The sequence below is a fragment of the Heterocephalus glaber genome, unplaced genomic scaffold (genome assembly GCF_053883595.1).
Source record: "Heterocephalus glaber isolate CG9 unplaced genomic scaffold, H.glaber_assembly_v1.0 deba00001481, whole genome shotgun sequence".
Taxonomy (NCBI): Eukaryota; Metazoa; Chordata; class Mammalia; order Rodentia; family Bathyergidae; genus Heterocephalus; species Heterocephalus glaber.
Genome location: NW_028258317.1, coordinates 36,491,927 through 36,512,336, shown reverse-complemented (window position 1 = coordinate 36,512,336; position 20,410 = coordinate 36,491,927). Strand labels below are relative to the sequence as shown.

At 42.2% G+C, this 20,410-nt stretch overlaps 1 protein-coding gene and 1 pseudogene across 17 annotated transcripts in view; one reads left to right on the top strand and one right to left on the bottom strand.

Moving 5' to 3' along the window:
* The window catches only part of Ccdc171 (coiled-coil domain containing 171), a 361,174-nt gene that overhangs the window by 46,999 nt on the left and 293,765 nt on the right, over window positions 1-20,410 (top strand). For all 17 annotated transcript variants that reach the window (XR_015440062.1, XM_087183886.1, XM_087183887.1 and 14 more), the window contains one exon: window positions 9,254-9,400. Coding sequence is in view for 16 of the 17 variants with exons in the window: in XM_087183886.1 (XP_087040012.1) it covers window positions 9,254-9,400 (147 nt within the window). In the remaining variant the exon portion in view is untranslated. The remainder of the gene's footprint in view (window positions 1-9,253; window positions 9,401-20,410) is intronic.
* LOC101717371 (receptor-type tyrosine-protein phosphatase F pseudogene) lies at window positions 13,800-19,716 on the bottom strand (annotated as a pseudogene).

Here is a 20,410-nt window from a genome sequence, read left to right as displayed (position 1 = left end):
CTGATTTTTTTTGTTTCTTTATATATTCTACATGTTAGACCTTTGAGGAACTGCTGGCAAAATTTTTTCTCAATCTGTGGGTTGTCTCTTCATTCTGTTGGTGGTTTCTTTTTTTTTTCCTCATTAATTTTATTGGTACATTTTTAGGTTTAAAATACAGTTACATTCATCATTGGGATCTTGTACCATTACATGAGTCTCTTGGTTCTTATTTTTTTTCCCCTTCCCTTGCCCTCCCTTCACCCCCTCCACCCTTCCCTATTTGCAAAGACCTTGTTTCCATTTTTTTCCTTCTTTTCATATTTTTTCCTTTCCCTTTTTTCCCTTCCCCTACCCCTCCCAATTACCCTGCTCTTTTAGACTTTTTCTTCCTGTTACACAATATCAGTTATACATTTTTAAAATTACAATATTAAGATCTAGGAGACATTACCACAGATTTTACAGAATTTAAAAGGATATAGAAAGCATATTTCAAAAATCTTTTTTGAAATAAATTTGACAACTTCTAAGAAGTACCTTGGAAGACAAATTAATGAAACTAACTCCGGAGGAAATATAAAATTTGAATAGCACCTATTAAAGAAAGTATATTCCTAGCTTGAAAACCTACCTATATGACAACAACATGTTCATGTACATTTTAACTGATAAATTATATCAAACATTTAAAGCAGAAAAAAGAAGGAACACTTCTCCCCTCATTTTAGGAACTCAACATTGTGCTAATCCTAAAACTGGATAAAGATAATAGAAGAAAAAAGTATGAACATAGGTAGAACTTTATTTAACAAAACAAACTCTTAGAAGTCAGATCTGGCAGTATGTAGAAAGTGGTTTTATTATAGGGATGGCAGTGTTGGTTCAAAATTGGAAGATCCACCCCCAGAAGTCATTTTAACAGAGGAAAGGAAAAAGCCATATGATCCTGTCACTAGTTGGAGAAAAAGTTTTGGACTAAATTCTACAGCTGTTCATAGTAAAAGCTATCGAGTGACTAGAAGTAGAACAGAACCTTCTCAACAGATCAAAGACATGTACTCCATACTTCCAGCAAAAATGCCTTCTGTGAATGGAGAAGATACAATGCTTTCTCCCTAAAGTGGAGAACAAGGGCAGATATGCCTACTCTTCATCTGTCCATTAAACTTGGAAACCTAGGCCCCACCAAAATAGTCTGGCAATAAAATGACACAACTAGGATAGGATTGGCACAGCAGAAGCAAAATCTTTATATGTAGATGAAATGATCATCTACAGAGAAAATACTAAGGAATCTCTAGGAGCCCCTAGAACTTGTACTTGAATTTAGCAGGATTAGAAAACACAAGGTATATATAAAAATTCAGGTCTGTGTATATTTGCTATAAATGAAGAATTGGATATTGAAATTTAAAAGTTATGTAGGAGTACAAAGGACCTAGAAAAGTTAAAAACAAAAACAAAAACAAAAACAGTGTTGGAAGACATTTAGTACCTAATTTTAAGACTTCTTCTAGAGCTACAGTACTCAAGGCAGTGTTGGTGTAAGGAAAGACATATAGATCATTGGAGTAAAACAGAGAATCTAGAAATAGAACCACACATATATGGTCCACTGAGTTTTGAAAGATTATTTAACATTAGCATTTTATAGAATATAAACTCAATTCAAGAGCTGAAGAAGAGATAGTGTTTTCAGCAAATGGCACTAGAACACCTGGTATCCGTAAATAAAAAATTAACCTCAACCCTTTTTTTCCATACATGAAAATAACTTGAAGGGATCTATGAACCTAAATAAGAAAGCCTAAAAGTATGAAACTTTAAGAAGAAATTATAAGGGAAAATATTTATGAATTCAGGGTAGGCAAGAACTACCTAGGATACAAAAGACATGATGTATAAAAGAAAAAAATTAATAAATGAGATTCCATTAAAATTTAGAACTTTAAATGACATCATTAAAATGAAAAGTAGTCCTTAAACAGACCATATTTCGAATGCATATAACCTATGACCAGAATATATAAAAAACTCTTACAGCTCATTTATAGACAACCCAATTAAAATGTAGACATAAGAAGATGATAAATAGCCTGTACAGCACAAGGAATGGTGTGGAACTCTAGAATCAGAAAAATATTAATCAGTACAATAATAAGATTGAATTATACACTCATTAGGGAGATGAAGTTAAAAGTTTTAAAAGTCTTGTCATGACTTTTTCTTTTTGTTGGATTCTCCTCCTTTGCATTTAATTTGTCACGCCCAATGGATTCATTCTGCTGGGTTTCCTGGGGTTGTGATCCTCATTGCCTTTTCCTAGGGTATTTTCTAAAATTTTTTGGAGTGCTAGTTTGGTATTCATGAAGTTCCTGAGGTGCTCTTTATCATGAAAGTATCTTATTTCTCCATCAATTTTGAAAGATAATTTTGCAGGGTCCATCAATCTGGGGTGGAGGCTGTTTTCCTTTAGGGCTTGAAATCCATCACTCCAAGCTCTTCTTGCCTTGAGGGTTTGCATTGTGAAATCTGCTGTGATTCTGATGGGCTTTCCTTTGTATGTGATTTGTTTCTTTTCTCTCACTGCTTGTAGAATTTTGTTCTTCTGTTGGATTTCTGGAATCCTAACTATTATATGCCTATGTGTAGATTTTTTTTTGATTAAGGCTAGCTGGAGTCCTATATGCCTTACTTATCTGTTTGTCAAGTTCTTTTCCCCTCCTTGGGAAGTTCTCTGCCATCACTTCTGTGAAGAGTTTTTTTTATGTCATCTGCACTCTCTCCTCTTTCTTCATTGACTCCAATCAGTCTTATGTTATTCTTCTTTGCATTGTCTAGCAGCTGCTGGATTGATTTCTCATGTTCCCTTACAATTTTAAAGCAATTTTTCTTTTCCTGGTCACTAATTACAGTCTTATCTTCTATATGTGAAATTCTATCCTCACATTGGTTCATTCTGCTGCGCAGACTTTCGATGGAGTTTTTAATCTCTTGGAAATCTATTTGTATCTGTTTTATGGATTCCATTTGTTTTCTATGATGGGATTCCATCATGTTCCTCAGATCCTCTATTTTTTAAATCTGTATCCTCTCTAGATTTATTAATCATGTCTTGCACCATGAGCAAAATCTTTGCTGTTATCTGAGTAATTATTTCTGATTTCATTTTTCCCAGATCCTCTTTTGTTGCCAGTTCAGAGAGTCCAGGTGGTTGAGTATCAGATTGTTCCATCTCATTTCCCTTTGAGGTTGCTGTAGGTTGTCTGGAAGTCTGTTTCTCAGGCTTGTTTATGTGTTTTCTCATTTCCACGGGGTGGGGGTGGGGTGCTTCTGGTGCCCACGTGGTTCACCTTCTCTGCCCTAGGAGCTTGGGATGGCAGCGGGGGAGCTTCCTGCCGGGTGCTGGAACTGGCTGAGCTTCTCTGCCCTAGGAGCCTGGGATGGAGGCGGGGAGCTTCCCTCTGGGTGCTGGGACTGGCTTACCCTGTCTGCCCTAAGAGCCTGGGATGGAGGCGGGGGAGCTTCCTTCTGGTTCTGGGACCGGCTGAGCTTAGGCGGGGAGCTTCCTTCCGGGTGCTGAGACTGGCTGAGCTTCTCTGCCCTAGGAGCCTGGGAGCTTCCTTCTGGGTGCTGGGACCAGCTGAGCTTCTCTCTGTTGGTGGTTTCTTTTGCTGTGCAAAAGCTTTTTATTAAGATGAGATCCCAGTTGTTGATTCTTCGTAATATTACTTGTGTGATTGGGATTTTGTTGATGAAGTCTGCCTACACCAATGTCTTCAAGAGTTCTATGTATTCTATCTTCCAGCAGACTTAGTTTTTCTGTTTTAATACTTAGAGCTTTGATACATTTTGATTTTAATTTAGTGCATGGTGAGAGATATGGGTCTAGTTTTAGTCTTCACTATGTGGAAAGCCAGTTTTTCCAGCACAGTTTATTAAAGAGGCTTTATTCCAGTGAAGCTGTTTGGCTCCTTTGTCTAAGATAGGTGGCTGAGGGCCTGGGATTTAGCTCAGTGGTTCTGGCGCCTGCCTCACAAGCACAAAGTTCCGAGTTTGATCCCCGGTACCAAAAAAAAAAAAAAAAAAGGATATGGTAGCTGAGTGTGTTTGGAGTTGTTTCTGTGTCTTCTAATCTGTTCCACTAATCCAGGGGTCTTTTTTGCCAGTACCATGCTTTTTTTTTTTTTTTTTTTCATCACAGTAGCTTTGCAGTATAATTTCAAGTCAGTGATTGTGGTGCACCCTCTTCTGCCTTTGTTGTCCAAAGTTGCTGTTGCTATTCTAGGTCTCTTCTGGTTCCAAATGAATTTTAGGATTGTTTTCTCTTATTCTGTGAGATATGGTATTAGAATTTTTTGTTTTGTTTTGTTTTGTTTTGTTTTTTGGTACTGGGGATTGAACTTGGGTCCTTCTGCTTGCGCAGCAGGCAGCAAAACCAGTGAGCTAAATCCTCGGCCCCGGTGTTAGAATTTTGATTGGAATTGAATTAAATCTGTATAACTATTTTGGGAGTGTGGCCATTTTGATTATATTAGTTCTTCGTACCCAAGAACAAGGGATATCTTTCCATTTTCTGATATCCTCTTTTATCTCCTTTTTCAGAATATAGTAGTTTTCAGTGTAAAGGTCTTTTACTTCTTTCATTAGATTGATTCCTAGGTGTTTCATTTTTTTGGATGCTCTTGTGAAAGGTGCTGTTTCCCTAATTTCTCTCACAGTGATTATGTTATTCATGTACAGAAATGCTGTTGATTTTTGAGGGTTGGCTTTATATCCAGCTGCGCTGCTGAATTTGATTATTAAATCTAGAAGTCTTTTGGTGAAGTTTTGGGGCTGTTTTATGTAGAGTATCATGTCATCCTAAAATAATGATAATGTAACTTCTGCCTTTCTTACCCTCATTCCTTTTATTTCTTTCTCTTATCTAATTGCTCTGGCTAATGTTTCCAGAACTATATTGAATAAAAGTGGTGATAGTTGGCATCTTTGTCTTGTTCCTGATTTTTGAGTGAAAGCTTTCAGTTTTTGTCCATTTAGTATGATGTTGGATGTTGGTTTGTCATGTGTGCCTTTTATCAGATTGAGATAAAAGACTATTCCAATTTTCTGTAGGGATTTTTGTCATGAATGGGTGTTGGACTTTGTCAGATGTTTTTTTCTGCACCTATTGAGATAATCGTATGTCTTTTGTCCTTGGCCTTGTTGATATGGTGCATTACATTTATTGATTTTCATATGTTGAACTATCCCTACATCCCTGGGATGACTCCTACTTGGTCATGGTGTATAATCATCTTGATGATTTGCTGTATTCTGTTTGCCAATGTCTTAAAATTTGTATGGAACAACAACAACAACAAAACCCCTTGAACAGCCAAAGCAATCTTGAGCAAGAACAACAAATCAGGAGACATTGGGTCAATATATATTACAAAGCTGTTGTAATCAAAACACCTTGGTTTTGTCATAAAAGCAGATGCATAGACCAATGGAACAGAATAGAGAATATATAATAAACCCGTACTTCTCTAGTCTACTGATTTTCAACAAAGGCATTAAGAATACATACACTTTGGTGAAAGGAAAGTATTTTCAATAAATGATGGTAGGAAAATTGAATGTACACATGCAGAAGAATGAAACTAGACCTCTATCTCTCACTAGTTACAAAAATCAACTCAAAATCCATCAAAGACTTAAGACCTGCAACTGTGAAACTACTAGAAGAGGAGGTAGTGGAAATGCTTCAGGATGTTGGAATAGGCAAAGAGTTCTTTTGAACAAAATCCCAGAAGTACAAGAAACAAAAGAAGAAATAGATGAATGGTATTATATCAAACTAAACACCTTTTGCACAGTAAAGGAAGCAAATTCTTTTGGACATCTACTTCAGTAATTTCTCTCTGAACTTTTAAAATTAATTTACCAATTTGAAAGAAAAATTCATTTAGATAATGGATTTTAAGCACCTTCACTTAATATTATTACTTCATTTTCATGAGGAGACTACATTCATATGTTTCTGCTGACAACTGTTGAGGTATGAGGAGATGAGCAGGTCTGGATTGGCTGCATATATGGGACTAATTGGGAAAAAACATCTACTTTGAGAGCTTTAGGGTTCCTAGAAGAAATATATATATTTTTGTTGTCAGTTGTTAGAATACCAACTTAGAATATTTAGATTTTTTTTTTAAAGACATAAAGTGTATGGTTTATAGAAGAAATTAGGGAAAATATACCTATCAGTTTATATGCAGACAGGAAAAACAGGACATTTTGACTGCACCATTTTAGTATGAAGAAAGTATAACTTGACTCAAATAGAACAAAATAACTGAAACTTACTTGAAATTGTTTTGAAGACACATATTTGAGGCACTCATATCACCTTGGAAATTGGCAACAACTTTGGTTCCCTGATGGATCTGGTATACGTATGAAAGATTTGCCAACATTATCCTTAGAGGAAGAAATTGAATTCAAGTTATGCATTATCATGTTAAAGAAGACTGAATCAGGGCCTTTGCACTGAGATACCTCTCCATCTCTTTATTTTTTGTTTTTGAGACAAGGTTTTGCTAAGTCACTCAGTTGCCCTAGTTGGGCTCAAACCTGTGATCCTCCTGCCTCTCAGAGTGCTGGGATTACAGATGTGTGTCACCATGCCTGGCTCTTGGAGGAAAGGACTTTTAGGGGCTTTTTTCACCTTTTTTCAGCTGCTTATGTTCTTTGAGGATATTTTAAAGTTATTTCCTTTTCACGTATCTCTTTCTCCCAGTCCCTCTCCCCACTGTTTAATTTTAGACTTCATCTCTTATGTTGGGGAATTTTTTCAGATACAGTATCACATTTTGTTGTATTTGAGAGTGAGAGACCAAGAGACCTTTCAACCATGATATATACACATATAATCACTCTCTTTCTCCACCTAAGTAGAAAATAGGAAACCTGTGTAGACCTATATCCATTAAACTGAGTCACTGTCAAAAACTTCAGGCCCATGTTACTTTAGTCATGAATGAAAAAACCAAACTCCTCCAGAGAATGGAAAAATCTTTTTTTTTTGTACTAGAGATTGAACTCGGAACCTTGGGCTTACAAGGCAGGCACCAGAACCACTGAGCTAAATCCCCGGCCTGGAAAAATCTTGATAACATAATCCTGATTCTAGGCTGACAGGGATACAAGAAAAGATAACTATAGCTAATCTCACTCATGAATATACATGCAAAAATATTACACAAGTATTAGCCAACCCAAAGTAGCAAAATTTAAAAAAGATAAAATATAAAAATATATAATAAATATCAGGTAGGTTTAACATTAGAAAATCAAAGTAATTTATCTGAATATAGTCAGTTAATTAGTGTAACATGACTTCTTGTTATAGAATTCCTAAAAATCTGAACTAGTTGAGGAGTATCTTTTTCGAGAAACATATAATGTCGTGTGTATGTTTATATCTGTATCCCAAAATGAATAATAATTATAATATGTGACTTCTTAATCTCTGCCTGGAAAATACAATTGTTAGGTCAGTTTCATCTACATCTTGAAATACTCTTATTTAGAAGCAATTTGTAGGTAATTTTTTTTGTAGGGTATGTTTAATAAAAATCTGGTATCATAAAGGTAAAAACCTTCCAAGTAAACATAATAGGGTCTAATTGATTAGCCTTTGGTTTTCCAGGTTTGAAAAAATAGGATTAAATTCAATTCACATGGAATAATGGGCACATTCTTTGTTTAGAATAATGGGTTTTAGAAAGATTATATGTTATCTTTACTATTTATCAATAAAATGGGAATTACAAACCATAAGTCATGTTTTCTTCCCCCAACTTCCTTGTACCCAGCTCTTTCTTGATGGACCATTGGCTATGTTTTTTTACAAATAAATCCCATAAGACTTCCTCAATAATTTTTTTATGGTCCTAGGGATTGAACCTAGGGCCTCGTGCATGCCAGGCAGGCACTGTACCACCGAAATACACCCCTAATGCATCCTGAATAATTTCTTTTACTTTGATTAATATTGAGTAACATAATTGCCCATCAAAAAGGATGTAGACATCTTTTGGATATAGACTCTTGCTTTATTTTTTACTTCAAATTGTTTGGTTTACTTTGTGATTCAGCATGCAAATTGCTGTATATACACGTTAAAAGATATGTAGTATGTAAGTGGAGAATTAAAAGTTGGAGATTGTATGTTTTAAATGAAGAAGGCATATAATTTAACAGTAATTTTGAATAAATAGTGGTGGTATTGACTGTTTGAAAGAGAGAGACCTATAATATAGAATAATGGTTTCTTGTTTAGTGCTTACTGTGTTTTAAAGGGTTTTTGTATGTAGAAGTGATACTTTGCAAACTACAATCTTTGAGAAAGAGTTATACTTGAGAATTACATACCTAGATTTTGATGCTATCTTTGGCTAGGAATTCTTGGAAACATGCACAGATACATGTGTGTATGTCTATGAATAAGAGTATGCTGGTGAGGAGAAGTGGGAAAGAGGGCTCTGATAGAGGATTGAAGTCAGAATGATGAATCTAGATTAGTGTGAATCTAAATTAGCATCTTTGATGCATATGTTACCTCTTTGTTTGAACTTCAGTAAAACTCTTTGTTTAAACTTCAGCTCCAATTTCTGAGTTTAGTTGAAAAAGAAGATGGAGAGATTTAAATGGAAGACTATATTTTTCTTTCAATAGTACAGCAAAGATTTGAACACCTTTTGAAAATTGAAGAAGAAATGAAACAGCCGTCTAGTGGATACAACTTTTAAAATCTATAAGCATAAACTGTATGCTTACAAAAATGAGCTCTTATAAAAATCTCTCGGGTCATTATTAAGCCTTCAAGCTAATCATTCCTTATTACACAAAGGGACCATATATGCTTGTATTACTAAATACTTTAAAATTTAATCAGAAGGGTAAACATTATGTATAGCAGTTGAACTACAGCACTATGTAAATACCCTCAGAGGCCAGTTGAACTAGCATAGCATTCTAGTCTGCTGTATACATTTTCAGTTGTAATATGTATCAGTCAGATTTTTTTAAATAGTAAAACTCCAGTAGTACTTTTAAAAACAAATGTATTTTGAAATATTGTGAAAAAATATTTAGGCCTCTCTTGCCTGTATAAATTAGCATATTATGTTTGGAGCACAGATTTGTTGTCCTTTCTATCTGGTAATTTTTAGTCATGGATGGCTTATAAACTTTACTGAAAAAAATATGAATTATTTTCCAGGAGCAAGATAGTGCTGTACAGAATATGCACAAGAAAGTAGAACAATTAGAGAGAGAACATATGGAGTGCTCTAACCTTTTACAGCGACAAACAAGTGAACTTGAATTTAGTACTCAACGAGAAGAATGTCTTAGAAAAGAATTTGAGGTATGTTTTACCATTCTTTTATAACATATGTATGTTATTAATGTAGTGATTTAAGATTAGAGAAAATTTTATATTACAATAAGCTTAGAACTAAATTTGGGGAATACTTATATTTTATATTTGGTTTGTTTGAAAATTTCTGTACCTGAATAAAGGATTTTATCTTTTGCCCCTGAGTTTAAAATATGTCAGTTTAAACATAGTTCTCATGGAATATTTGGGATGTATGAGAGCAACTGTTCATAAGGGTGAGGAAGCAACATAGGAAAAGATTTAATATACTTGGATCTGAAATGGCAAAAATGATATTAAATTCAAATTTTGTCATTTGAATCATTTATACTACCTAGTTTTGTGGATATTTTTAAGGTGAGTCTTCAGATGAGAAGGGAGCATCAATGTACAAATGAAAAATATGATTTAATTTGTGTCCTATAAATTCATCCATAGCCACATGTGGTGGCACACACCTGTGATCCCAGCACACAGGAGGCTGAGGCAGGAGGGTTGTTGTGAGTTTGAGGCCAGCCTGGGCTACATAATGAGTTCAAGAGCAGCCTGACTACACAGAGAGAGACCATGTCTCAAAACAAAAAACAGAAAAAAACCCCACAAAGGACAGCCCCCCAAAACCAAAAAATAAGTCCCCCAAATAAAACTTATTATTCACTAGTTTTTAGTATAGTTACAGCATTGTACAATATGCTTCACAATCAATTTTAGAACGTTTTTACCACCCTGATAAACCTAACTTAATTCCCATTAGACATCACTGTCCTGTTTTCCCACCCCTCTGAGCCCTATGTTTTGTCTCTACAGATTTGCCTATTCTGTGTGGAATTATAATAGGTGGCCTTTTCTGACTGACCTTTTCACTTCTCACAATGTTTTCAATATTCATCCATGTTGCTTCTTAGAACTGAGTAGTATTCCACTGTATGATGTATCACATTTTGCATATGCATACACTAGCTGATGGTTATTTGTATTGTTTCTCCTTTTTGGTTATTAGTAATAATCCTGCTGTGAACATTTATGTATAAGTATTTGGGTATGTTATCAGTTCTCTTGATTATACACCCAGGAGTGGAATTTCTGGGTCACACAGTCTCCCTGTGATTACTATCCTTTTCACCATCAGATTATTTGCACTATTTAACATTACTACTAGCAATGTATTAGGGTTCCAGTTTCTCCACATCTTCACCAAATACTTATTAATGTCTAGTCTTTTTATTATTACCACCCTCTTGGGTTTGAAATGGTATCTGTTTTAGTTATGGGGAGAAAATACCTGATGTCTGAAACTTAGAGGAAGAAAGATTTATTTTGGCTCATGTTTTAGAAGTTTTAGTCCTTGCATGGTGGAAGGGCCTGGGTAGAGGAAAGCGACTCATGTCATGGCAGTCAGAAAGCAGAGTCAGCTGAAGAGCCAGGAAGGGAGGTACACCCTTCTGGGTCACACTCACAGGGACCTGCCTCTTCCAATCAGATCCCACCTCCTAACAACAGCACAATTCAGACCTAATGCTACATAATCCAGTCATCTTCCCAACACAAGAGGCTTTGGGTCTAAACCACAGCAGCATCTCATTGTTTTGAATTTCATTTCAGTAATGACTAATGCTGTTAAATACCATTTCATGTGCTTATTGGCCGTTTGTATATCCTTTTTGGAGAAGTATCTACTCAGATCTCTTTTCCATTTTTAGAATGGGTTATTTGTACCATACTAATATAAAATGTTAATAATGGCAAAAACTGGGTGTAGGGTATATAGGAATTCTCAGTAGTAATGCTAAGTATGATCTAGGCAAAGATAAAATTACAGTTGTCACCATACATAGCTTTATTTTGTATAAGGTTAGAAAATGAATTAAAAATGAAATTATATTCTAAGTAATATTTTAACTGCCAGGCATGGTGGTGGATGTCTGTAATCCCAGCACTCAGGAGGCTGAGATAGGAGGATTGCTGTGAGTTTGAGGCCAGCCTCTGCTACATAATGAGTTTAAGGCCAGCCTGAACTGAACTACATAGTGAAACCCTGTCTTAAAAAACAAAACAGAAAAAAATTTTAAACTTATTTTTCATGGCATGTTTTCAGGCCAATAAATTTAAGAATAGATGATGATATTTTATATCACCATTTAAAAATAGTACATAGTTTATAAATAACTTTATGAAGAGAATTAGTATAGACTTAATGTTTTGAATATTAGAATAAAAATTTTAGATGTAACTTTAGAATGCTATAAAATCCTATGATCATCACTAAAAACATTTTCATGGCCTTATAGTTGTGAAGAAATACTAGTTAAGTGTGATTTCTTTTTTGTTGGTAGAATTTTTGGTAAGCTAGTCTGTCTAATTTGAAAAACTTTAAAATATGTTTGTGAATAAAGCAGTTTTGATTTTTTTCCCCTGTAAAATACTTAATTGGTGTGATATCTTTTTTATTGGTTTATGTTACAAATATTTAGACTAGTTTTATTTTTACTTTATGCTTTTTAGCTAATAATTTTTTTATAGTAGGAGATCTCTGCTTTTGAGCAGTTTGAAGCTTTGAAGGTAGCCTTGATAATATCTATTTTTATTCCATTTATAAGAAGTGGGCAAATGTAATCCTCTGACTTATCTGTGATTCTTCATATTTAGATACCTTTACAATTTTTGGTCTATATTTAAGTGAATGTATTTTGAATTAGCTATTTGTCTACATGATGACATAATGAATAAGAAGTTAAATTTCTTGTTTTTTTAGAAATTGAATTTCTTCAGAACATTTTATGCTATTTTCATTCAGTTTTGTAGACCTGAACTACCCGTAATTCTAGTTACTTGGATAATTATCAGTGGTGTTTTAAAAGACACTGAGATAATAAGAGGAAAATTGTTAGTTTTTAAAAATTTTTTTTTACGAAATTTGATTATTCAAATTTATTACCATCAAGAATTATGCAATGATGCTGTAGTTTTTCTTAACAAATAGAAAACAGACTGTGTACAACAGTGAACTCTACAGCACTAGCATCCACAAGGTAAAAATGAATGTTTCATCCAACATTACCAACCCTAGATTGTTGCTCTTGACTTAGCCTAGCTAGATTTGGCGACATCTCCATCAAGTCCCTTGGCTAAAACAGCTATGCACCCTTCCCCGCCCCCATTTACCTATCTAGATAGTGCTACTTGGAGGAAGAGGCCCTCGCCCTGCTCCTCAGCAAGCCAAGATAAGAAGACTGATTATAGTACCATCAACAGAAGTCCAGTAGTCTGGCCACATTGGTTTATGAGGGCATCTTGAAGGAGTGGAAAAGAGCGATTCTCAGGGGGCTTTGAAAACAGCTGCAATCCAGGGAGAAATCATCCAACCCCTGCTGAGGACAGATATGTGCTACTAGGCCCGCTGGCCTGGACCTGAAGGGCCGGCCATGCCCCCGCTTGGCCCTGAGGTCACACCCTGACCTGTGCCATTTGCTTGGCCACATGGCCAGACCCCCGGCCTGTAACCACCTGCCATATTGCAGTGTAGGAGGACCAGTGAGTCTGCGGGCCTCCTGGGAACCCTGGGTGCATGGAGTCACCTACCTCTTGGGGGTTTGAAGCAGAGGCCAGGGGATGACTTTTTTCTTTTTTGTTGTTTTTTAAATTTTTGTCATTTTTTGTACTTTTGTTTTTTGTTTTTTGTACCTTTGCAAACACAATGGTGATGGGGAATGCCTTGCCAGGCTCCCCAGACATGTCTGTGGTTGTGGCCTGTGAATGTTAAACACACTGGAAAAGACGACTGGGCTGTGTGTTTCCTATCGCCTGCCCACCCACCACTGTCTGTGGGGCCCAAAAAAGGCTCTGAAGGAAAACTAAAACAAAACCTTAAAAACGGTTTCCCTGCATTTGGCTGGAAAAGGATCTTGTCTGAGGGCTGGAAGAGCAGCCCGATCAGTGCCACCTCCTGAGTCTGTGGCCAAGTTTCTCGAAGGTTGCTGACCCCAGCTCCACAGGAGGAAGGCATGTTCTGTCCGTAGCAGTAAAAGGCATACAGAAAAGGGACCCAAAGTGAACTCAAAAAGGAAAACAAAATGAGCCCCAACCCCCACAGTGGCCCATTCTGCAATCAAGGATTTGTGAAAGGAAAAATCAGAGGGAAGAGGCTAGAATCCCTCAGTCTACCCCACTAACATATAAAAATGGAGGCTTTGACCCTATCCCCACCCCATGAAAAGAAGCATGAGAAACATGGAGCTGAATGAGAGCTTGAAGCAGGCTCTAGCTGGGCCTGGTGGACAGAGGGGCCACATCGCCTGCCTGCCAGCCACCCACTTGCCCAGAGGTGCTCTGGGCTCTCTGATTGGTGTGGCAATGTTCCTGAAATGCTGTGATCCCAGTGGGCTGTCCTTTGCTGGCAACAGCATCTGTGCAGGAGGGCTGGACGAAGGTCAGTATGGCTCAGAGGAGCTGGGTCCCCTCCGAAGCCCCCCGGTGGAGGCGGCGGAGGAGAGGGGAGCAGTAGTTACGTTGCATAGTGGTCAAAGCTGCTGAGGTACTCCAGGACTGCATGGTAGCATAGCTGGTACTGGTCCTCTGTCTGCACCACTACAGGACGCTGTGTGCGCAGGGTCTTCACAGCCTGGAACATGTCGACCACGCCCTCGTAGCACATGCGTTCCAAGACTATGCTCAGAGTGATAAAGACTCGGGTGCGGCCCACACCAGCACTGCAGTGCACTGTAATGGGTCCATCCTGACCCAAACTGCTCCTTGGTCTTGTGCACTTGACCGATGAAGTCAATGAAGCCCTCCCCCGTCTTGGGTACGCCCTGCTCAGGCCAGTCTGTGAACTGGAACTGTCGAATTGTCCTCGACTGCCCATCCCAGGCATCCGTGACCTTGAACTCATGCAGGATATACTGTGGCATGTTGTATTCAGCCATTGGGTCAACAACAAAGTACTGGTAGCGAGCAGGGTGCTCTGCAGGCCAGTACTGGTGACACTTCTCCCTGCCCATCTCCCGAAGCTTGGTCAGTATGGCGATGGTGGTGGAGTTGTGCTCCCATAGCATGTGCCAGAAGTCCTTGGTGCTCTCTGCCAGAGGCCCCTGTGTAGCTATGTAGGCCTTGTGCTGTCTATATCCATCCAGGAAGCTGGCATTGATGTAATTGGAGCCCTCCACACCACGGATGGGCTGCAGACAGACATGGGTCAGTTCATAGGGCATGATGTTCACCAGGCGGTTCTTAAACTTGTTGCAGGGCAGGTTGGCACTGATGAAGCGAGATGTGTGTGCCTTGGAGCTGGCCAGCAACTTGAACTCCAGTTCCATGGCAGTCACACTCTTCCCCGGGAGGCACTTGGCCCCGCTTCTGGATGTGGGCATAGAGGCTGCAGGCAGGCACCTCAGTGTGTCCACTTGTGGCCTCCTCCAGCAGCACCTCATGGATGAACACATACTGGTCTTCTGTCTGGACCATGTAGTTCCTCTGTGATCGCATGCACGTCACATGGCCATAGATGTCGACTGTCTTCTCATGCTTCATATGCTCCAGCATGGCATCAATAACGATGAAGCAGCCTGTGCGGCCCACACCAGTGCTGCAGTGCACCACCATGGGCCCTGCATCTAGTGGGTTGCAGGTCTTGACCCTTCGCAGGAAGGCCAGGATGGGAGTTGGGTACTCGGGAACCCCATGGTCTGGCCAGGCCATGAAATGGAACTGACGCAGCTCATGCTTCTCACTGGAGCCACTCTTGTGGAGTGCAAAGGTGCACACAGTATATGTAGCCAGCTCCACAGTGTCCAGGAAGGTCACCTGAATGAGGCCGTAGGTCTCAGTGCCACGGGGTGGCCAGTACTGATCACACTTTACCCGGGACTTCTCCTCCAGGCGTGTCATCATGACCACAATGGCTATGCACTGTTCCCACACCATCCGCCAGAAATCACCCATGGTCTTGGGCAGTGGGCCCTGTGTGATGATGTAGGCATTCTGCTCTTGGTAGCCATCGATGTAGTTGGCGTTAATGTAGTCACTCCCAGGGACACTGTCGATGGAGGTCAGGATGACTCGAGAGTGGTCATAGGCAATGACATTTGTGTAGTGGTTTTTGGGCTTGTTCACCTCCAGGTTGGAATTCTTCCAAGTGAACTGCTGTCCAGGGTCAGTGGACTCATATTCCTGGGAGAACTTGAGGCCATCGTTGGCTTTGAGGCGCTCAATGTTATCTGCCAGGTCGGTGATGGGGATGGGTGGATGGTCTCGCATACCTGGGGTCTGGTAGTTGAACCTCCTCATCTCCACAGGGTCAGAGGAGTGGGCCAGCAGGGAGTCCTTCAGCCCAATTGACTGCTCATCTTTTGATGATGGGGAGTGGGTCCTTTTCCTCTTAAAGAGGAGGATGGCAATGACAATAAGTATGATAAGGATGACTGCCAGGATGGGGCCTGTCACCCACAGCATCTCCGGTTCCTCTTGCTGCTGAGCTGGTGTCACTTGGACTACAATCTTGTCCGAGTAGGGGCTGGTGACATAGCACTTCTGGTCCACAGGTTCCTTCAGGAAAGCGAGTACAAAGCACTGGTAACTCAGCTCTGAAGAGAGTGGCTGGTTGTAGAAGCCCTGGTAGGTCTTCTTGTCCCCCAGAGTGACGGTCTCAGGGAGCACATCCATTTGAGCTGCCACATATAGCTTTAGCTGGTCTGCCTGCTGCCAACGCTGCTGCTGTGACTCACCACGCTGCTCAATGGCCTCCAGAAGCTCATCCAGCTTCAGTTCCTCGGGTGTGCTCCATCTTGGTTCCAGTATGTTCCCGCCCACACGGTCAATGGGCACCACCACAATGTAGAACCACCTGACCAGTGAGGGGTCCTGCACAGGGGGCATGGAGAGGGTGAAGCAGCCATCCTCTATGTAGGCCGAGGCAGGTAGTGGCTTGTGTGGCAGGATGTCAGGGGCTGTGCGGATGGACACGAGGTGTTGTAGGCCCCCTCCACTGTTGCCACGGTTCATGAGCACAAATGAGTACTCTGTGTTAGGCTGCAGGTCTGAGATCAGCTTGTGCATCAAGTGCCCATCCACCTCTACACTCTTCCCATTGTACAGAATCTTGAAGGGTACGGCTGACTTGAGGGGGTCAGGGACTTCCCAGCTGAGCAGCACAGATGTCTTCATTGCAGTGGCCACACGGAAGTTCTTGGCAAACACTTGCTCCACAGGCATGGTCCGGGACTGGATGCTGGGGCTGAGTGGGCCAGCACCTTTGCTGGTATGTGCGCAGACCTTGACATCATAAGTGGTATCTGGCTTGAGGCCGGAGAGTGTAAAGTGGGTGTCAGCAGTGATGTCCTGTAGCTCCTGCTGGCTGTTGATGTCACGGTACACCACAGTGTAATTGGTGATACGCCCGTTCCTCTCCGCCAGCACTGGTGGGTCCCAGGCCAGCTCCGTGGTAGATGCGGTCAATCCTGTCACTCGTAGGTTTTGGGGAAAGCCACTGGGCACAACCTCAGGGGTTGTGATCTCCTTCTCAAACTCCTCACCTGGGCCAGCTCGGTTCTTGGCAGTAAGCCAGAAGACATATGTGGCCCCTTTGTGTAGGCCAGTGACTGTAAAGTGCTGGTCATCTCTGCCAAAATCTATGATGTTGGGCTGCATCTCATTGGTCCAGCGGTACTGCAGCCGATAGCCCAGCAGCTCTCCGGGCAGCTCCTTGGGTGGGTGGCACTGAAGCAGTGCAGTGTTCATGGCTGTGGTGCTGATCATCATGGTGGGCCGGCCTGGGACTGCTCCTGTTGTAGTAACAATTTTGGGCTTGCTTTGGACACCGTCCCTTTTGGTAGTGTAGGCAGCAACAGTAATGGAGTAGGTGGTCTCTGGGGTGAGGCCACTGATGGTGGTTTCCTGGGCCTCCGCCAGCATGACGTCCTGAATGATGGGTGCGCCTTGGGGCTCACCATTCTCTAACCGAACATACGTGACCTGGTAGCCGCGGATCTGACCATGTTGCTTGCTGGGGACAGGCAGCTTCCAGGAGACATGCACAGCAGTGGAGTTCAGTGGTTCCACCTCCACCTTCCACGGTGGCCTGCTAGGCACACCCTTGTCAGTGCGCACCAGCACCGGGCTGCTCTCAGGACTGGGCCCCACATCTGTGTGTGCCTGCACCCACACCTGGTACTCGGTCCACTTCTCCAGGCCCACCAGGTCCCAGCTGGAGTACTTGTGGCTGATACTATCCACCACATGCCGCCTGTGGTCCTCGCCGTCCACTGCCTCATAGGCCATGGAGTATTGGGTGATAACACCATTGCGGCTGTTGGCCCGTGGTGGGACCCAACTTACCCGGACCATGGTGGAGCCCGTGCTCACACATGTCACCTTCTGGGGAGGGGCGGAGGGGGTAGACTATGCTGTGCGGGCCTCTATGGTGGGGCTGAGGACTCCCACCCCCATGTGGGAGCGGGCCGCCAGCTGGAAGCGGTACAGCGTGTCAGGCTTCAGGTCCTCCAGGGTGTAGGAGGAGGTAGGGTTGAAGGTCACCTTGTGCTGCTGGCCTTCATCCTCTGCTGCCCAGTACACCAGCTCATACTTGATCCGCTCCTGTGGTGGCAGCAGCCATGACAACTGGATCCTAGTGTCTGACTCAGCCTCAGCCTGGAAGTCCACAGGCTGCGCAGGAACTCCCTGCTGCGTCTTGACCTGGATGGTGGGGCTGGGTGGGCCATCACCCACGGCCGTGAAAGTGAGCATGCGCAGGCTGTAGGTGATGCTAGGCAGCAGGCTGCCCACAGTGGTGAGAAGCCCTGCATCAGTGTTGTGCTTGTGCCAGGCCTCAGAGGGCGACAGGAGTCTGGGGTGCAATAGACGCGGTATCCCCGCACCATGCCATTGGGCTCCTCAGGAGGCTCCCACTACACCAGCATGGTTCTGGTGCTCAGCATGCAGGCCTGCACACGGTGTGGAGGGCTGGAGGGCACTTGTTCTCCAGTGTGTGTGCGTACCACCTCACTGGGTGGCCCTCTGCCGATGCTGTTTACTGCCAGCACTCGAAAGACATATTCAGAGAAAGGGCTGAGGCCGCCAATGCTGTCGTGGGTGGTGGCCATACCATCCACCTCCTGGAAGGGGCCCTCTGTGCCAGCTGCTTGGTATTGGATGCCGTAGTAGGACACAGGCTCCGAATTCCCAGAGTCCCGGGTCAGGGTGATGCTGGTGGCAGTCGTCTCTGTCACTGTAAGATCAATCGGTGGCTTTGGGAGAGCTTTCACTGTGTCCTGGGCTGTGGCCTCAATCATGCCCAGTGAGGAGATGGCCCCACAGGTGTAGCTGACAGAGTGCATGACGTTGTTGAGCTCCAGTACATTGCGGCCAACTGGCATTTCGTCCTCCTTGGTGAGCTCCTCAGCTCCCATCATCCAATTCACGTAGGGCATGGGTGCACCCACTGCGACACATGTCAGGTTCACGCTGCCACCTGGCATCACCTCCTGGCTGCTGGGAGGGATGGAGAAACGAGGAGCCACACGGCGGACTCGCACATACAGGTTCGCGGGGGCCGAGTAGTGTGTGCCTGCTGAGTTGATTGCCACACACTCGTACTTGCCTTGGTCCGACTCCTCACTGCTCTCAATCTGCAAAGCACCTGAACGTAGCTGTTTGATGCGGCCATTGTTTGTGGCAGGATCCACAGGAAGGAAGTCCTTGAACCAAGAGATCTCGGGATCTGGATTTCCGCCAGCTGCACACAAGCGTGGTGGCTGTGCACGCCTTCTCCACCACCTTCCCCTGAGGGCCCATGTCAATGGATGGGAACCCAGGCGGGAGCTGCTCCCCTTCAAGCACTGAGAGTTTGGCACTAGTGTTGATCTCGCCCAAACTGTTGGTGGCTGTGCACTCATAGATGCCTTCGTCTCGCTGTACCCGCAATGGCTGGATCCGCAGCGCTGACCCTGCCCCGTCATCAAATTCAATTACCTCAAACCGCTGGGAGCTAACTTTCTTCCCCTTCTTCATCCATGTGATGCATGGCTTAGGTTCTCCAGTGGCTTGGCACACAAAAGATGCTACCCCTCCTGAAAGCCCTGTCTGGTCCTCGGGGACCTTAACAAAGGTTTGCTGTCGCCATGGGCACCTGCCACCGAACCAAGCCTCACGAGTGCAGGCACAAAGAGCACCATCATCCTCCCTGGGGCTGGCTCCAGGGCCATCCAGGGCTCTAGCTCCACAGCTAGCCACAGCCCAAGACAATCCACCAGGTCTTTGCTTGCCCATGCCTGTCACTCTCGCTGGACAATCAGCTCTATGGGCAGGGCGCTGGGGCCTCCCTTCTTCCGCCGATCTAGGGGCCGTCGGTCCGCATGTCCCTCCACACCACCGAGGCCGCCGCTCCCGCCACCTGGTCCTGGTCCTTGTTAGTTTTAATTTAAATAAAGACATTTTTAATATCACTAATATCAGATTGAAGCAACCAATATTAGACATTTAGCCTAATAAAATGTGAAATGTTCTAACTTTTAGTGAAGCTTTTTAACAGTTACATTTCATAAAGGTTGATTTCTTTGTGTTTGAGTTAAAAAAATGTATCTATATGTAATATGTTTTTCAAATCTGATAAGCTGTCTACCATTGCATGGCTTAATCATTGTAACATGGATCAATGGTTTCTTAGATTAAAAAAAAACAAACTCCCAGTCCAATTTTATGAGTGTGGTGCTGGAAACCACAGAATCAAGGGAAAAGTGAACTGAAAAAAGAAATATCTATGGCTTTTATAAGCCTCTTTACAACTAGGGGAGTTTATTATCATGGGAAATAAGCTTAACTCAATAAGAAAAGAGAAAAGAGAAGATGCAAACCTGATTCTGAGAGAACAGAAGAGTCTCTTGGAGATTACAGTGGAGAGAGTCTTTGCAAATGAATTCTGAATTGCTTCTGTCAGTCATATGCTGTATTGTAGTGACATAAAGAAGGATAGAAAGTAGCGAAATGTATATCGAAATGTAAGTGAAAAAG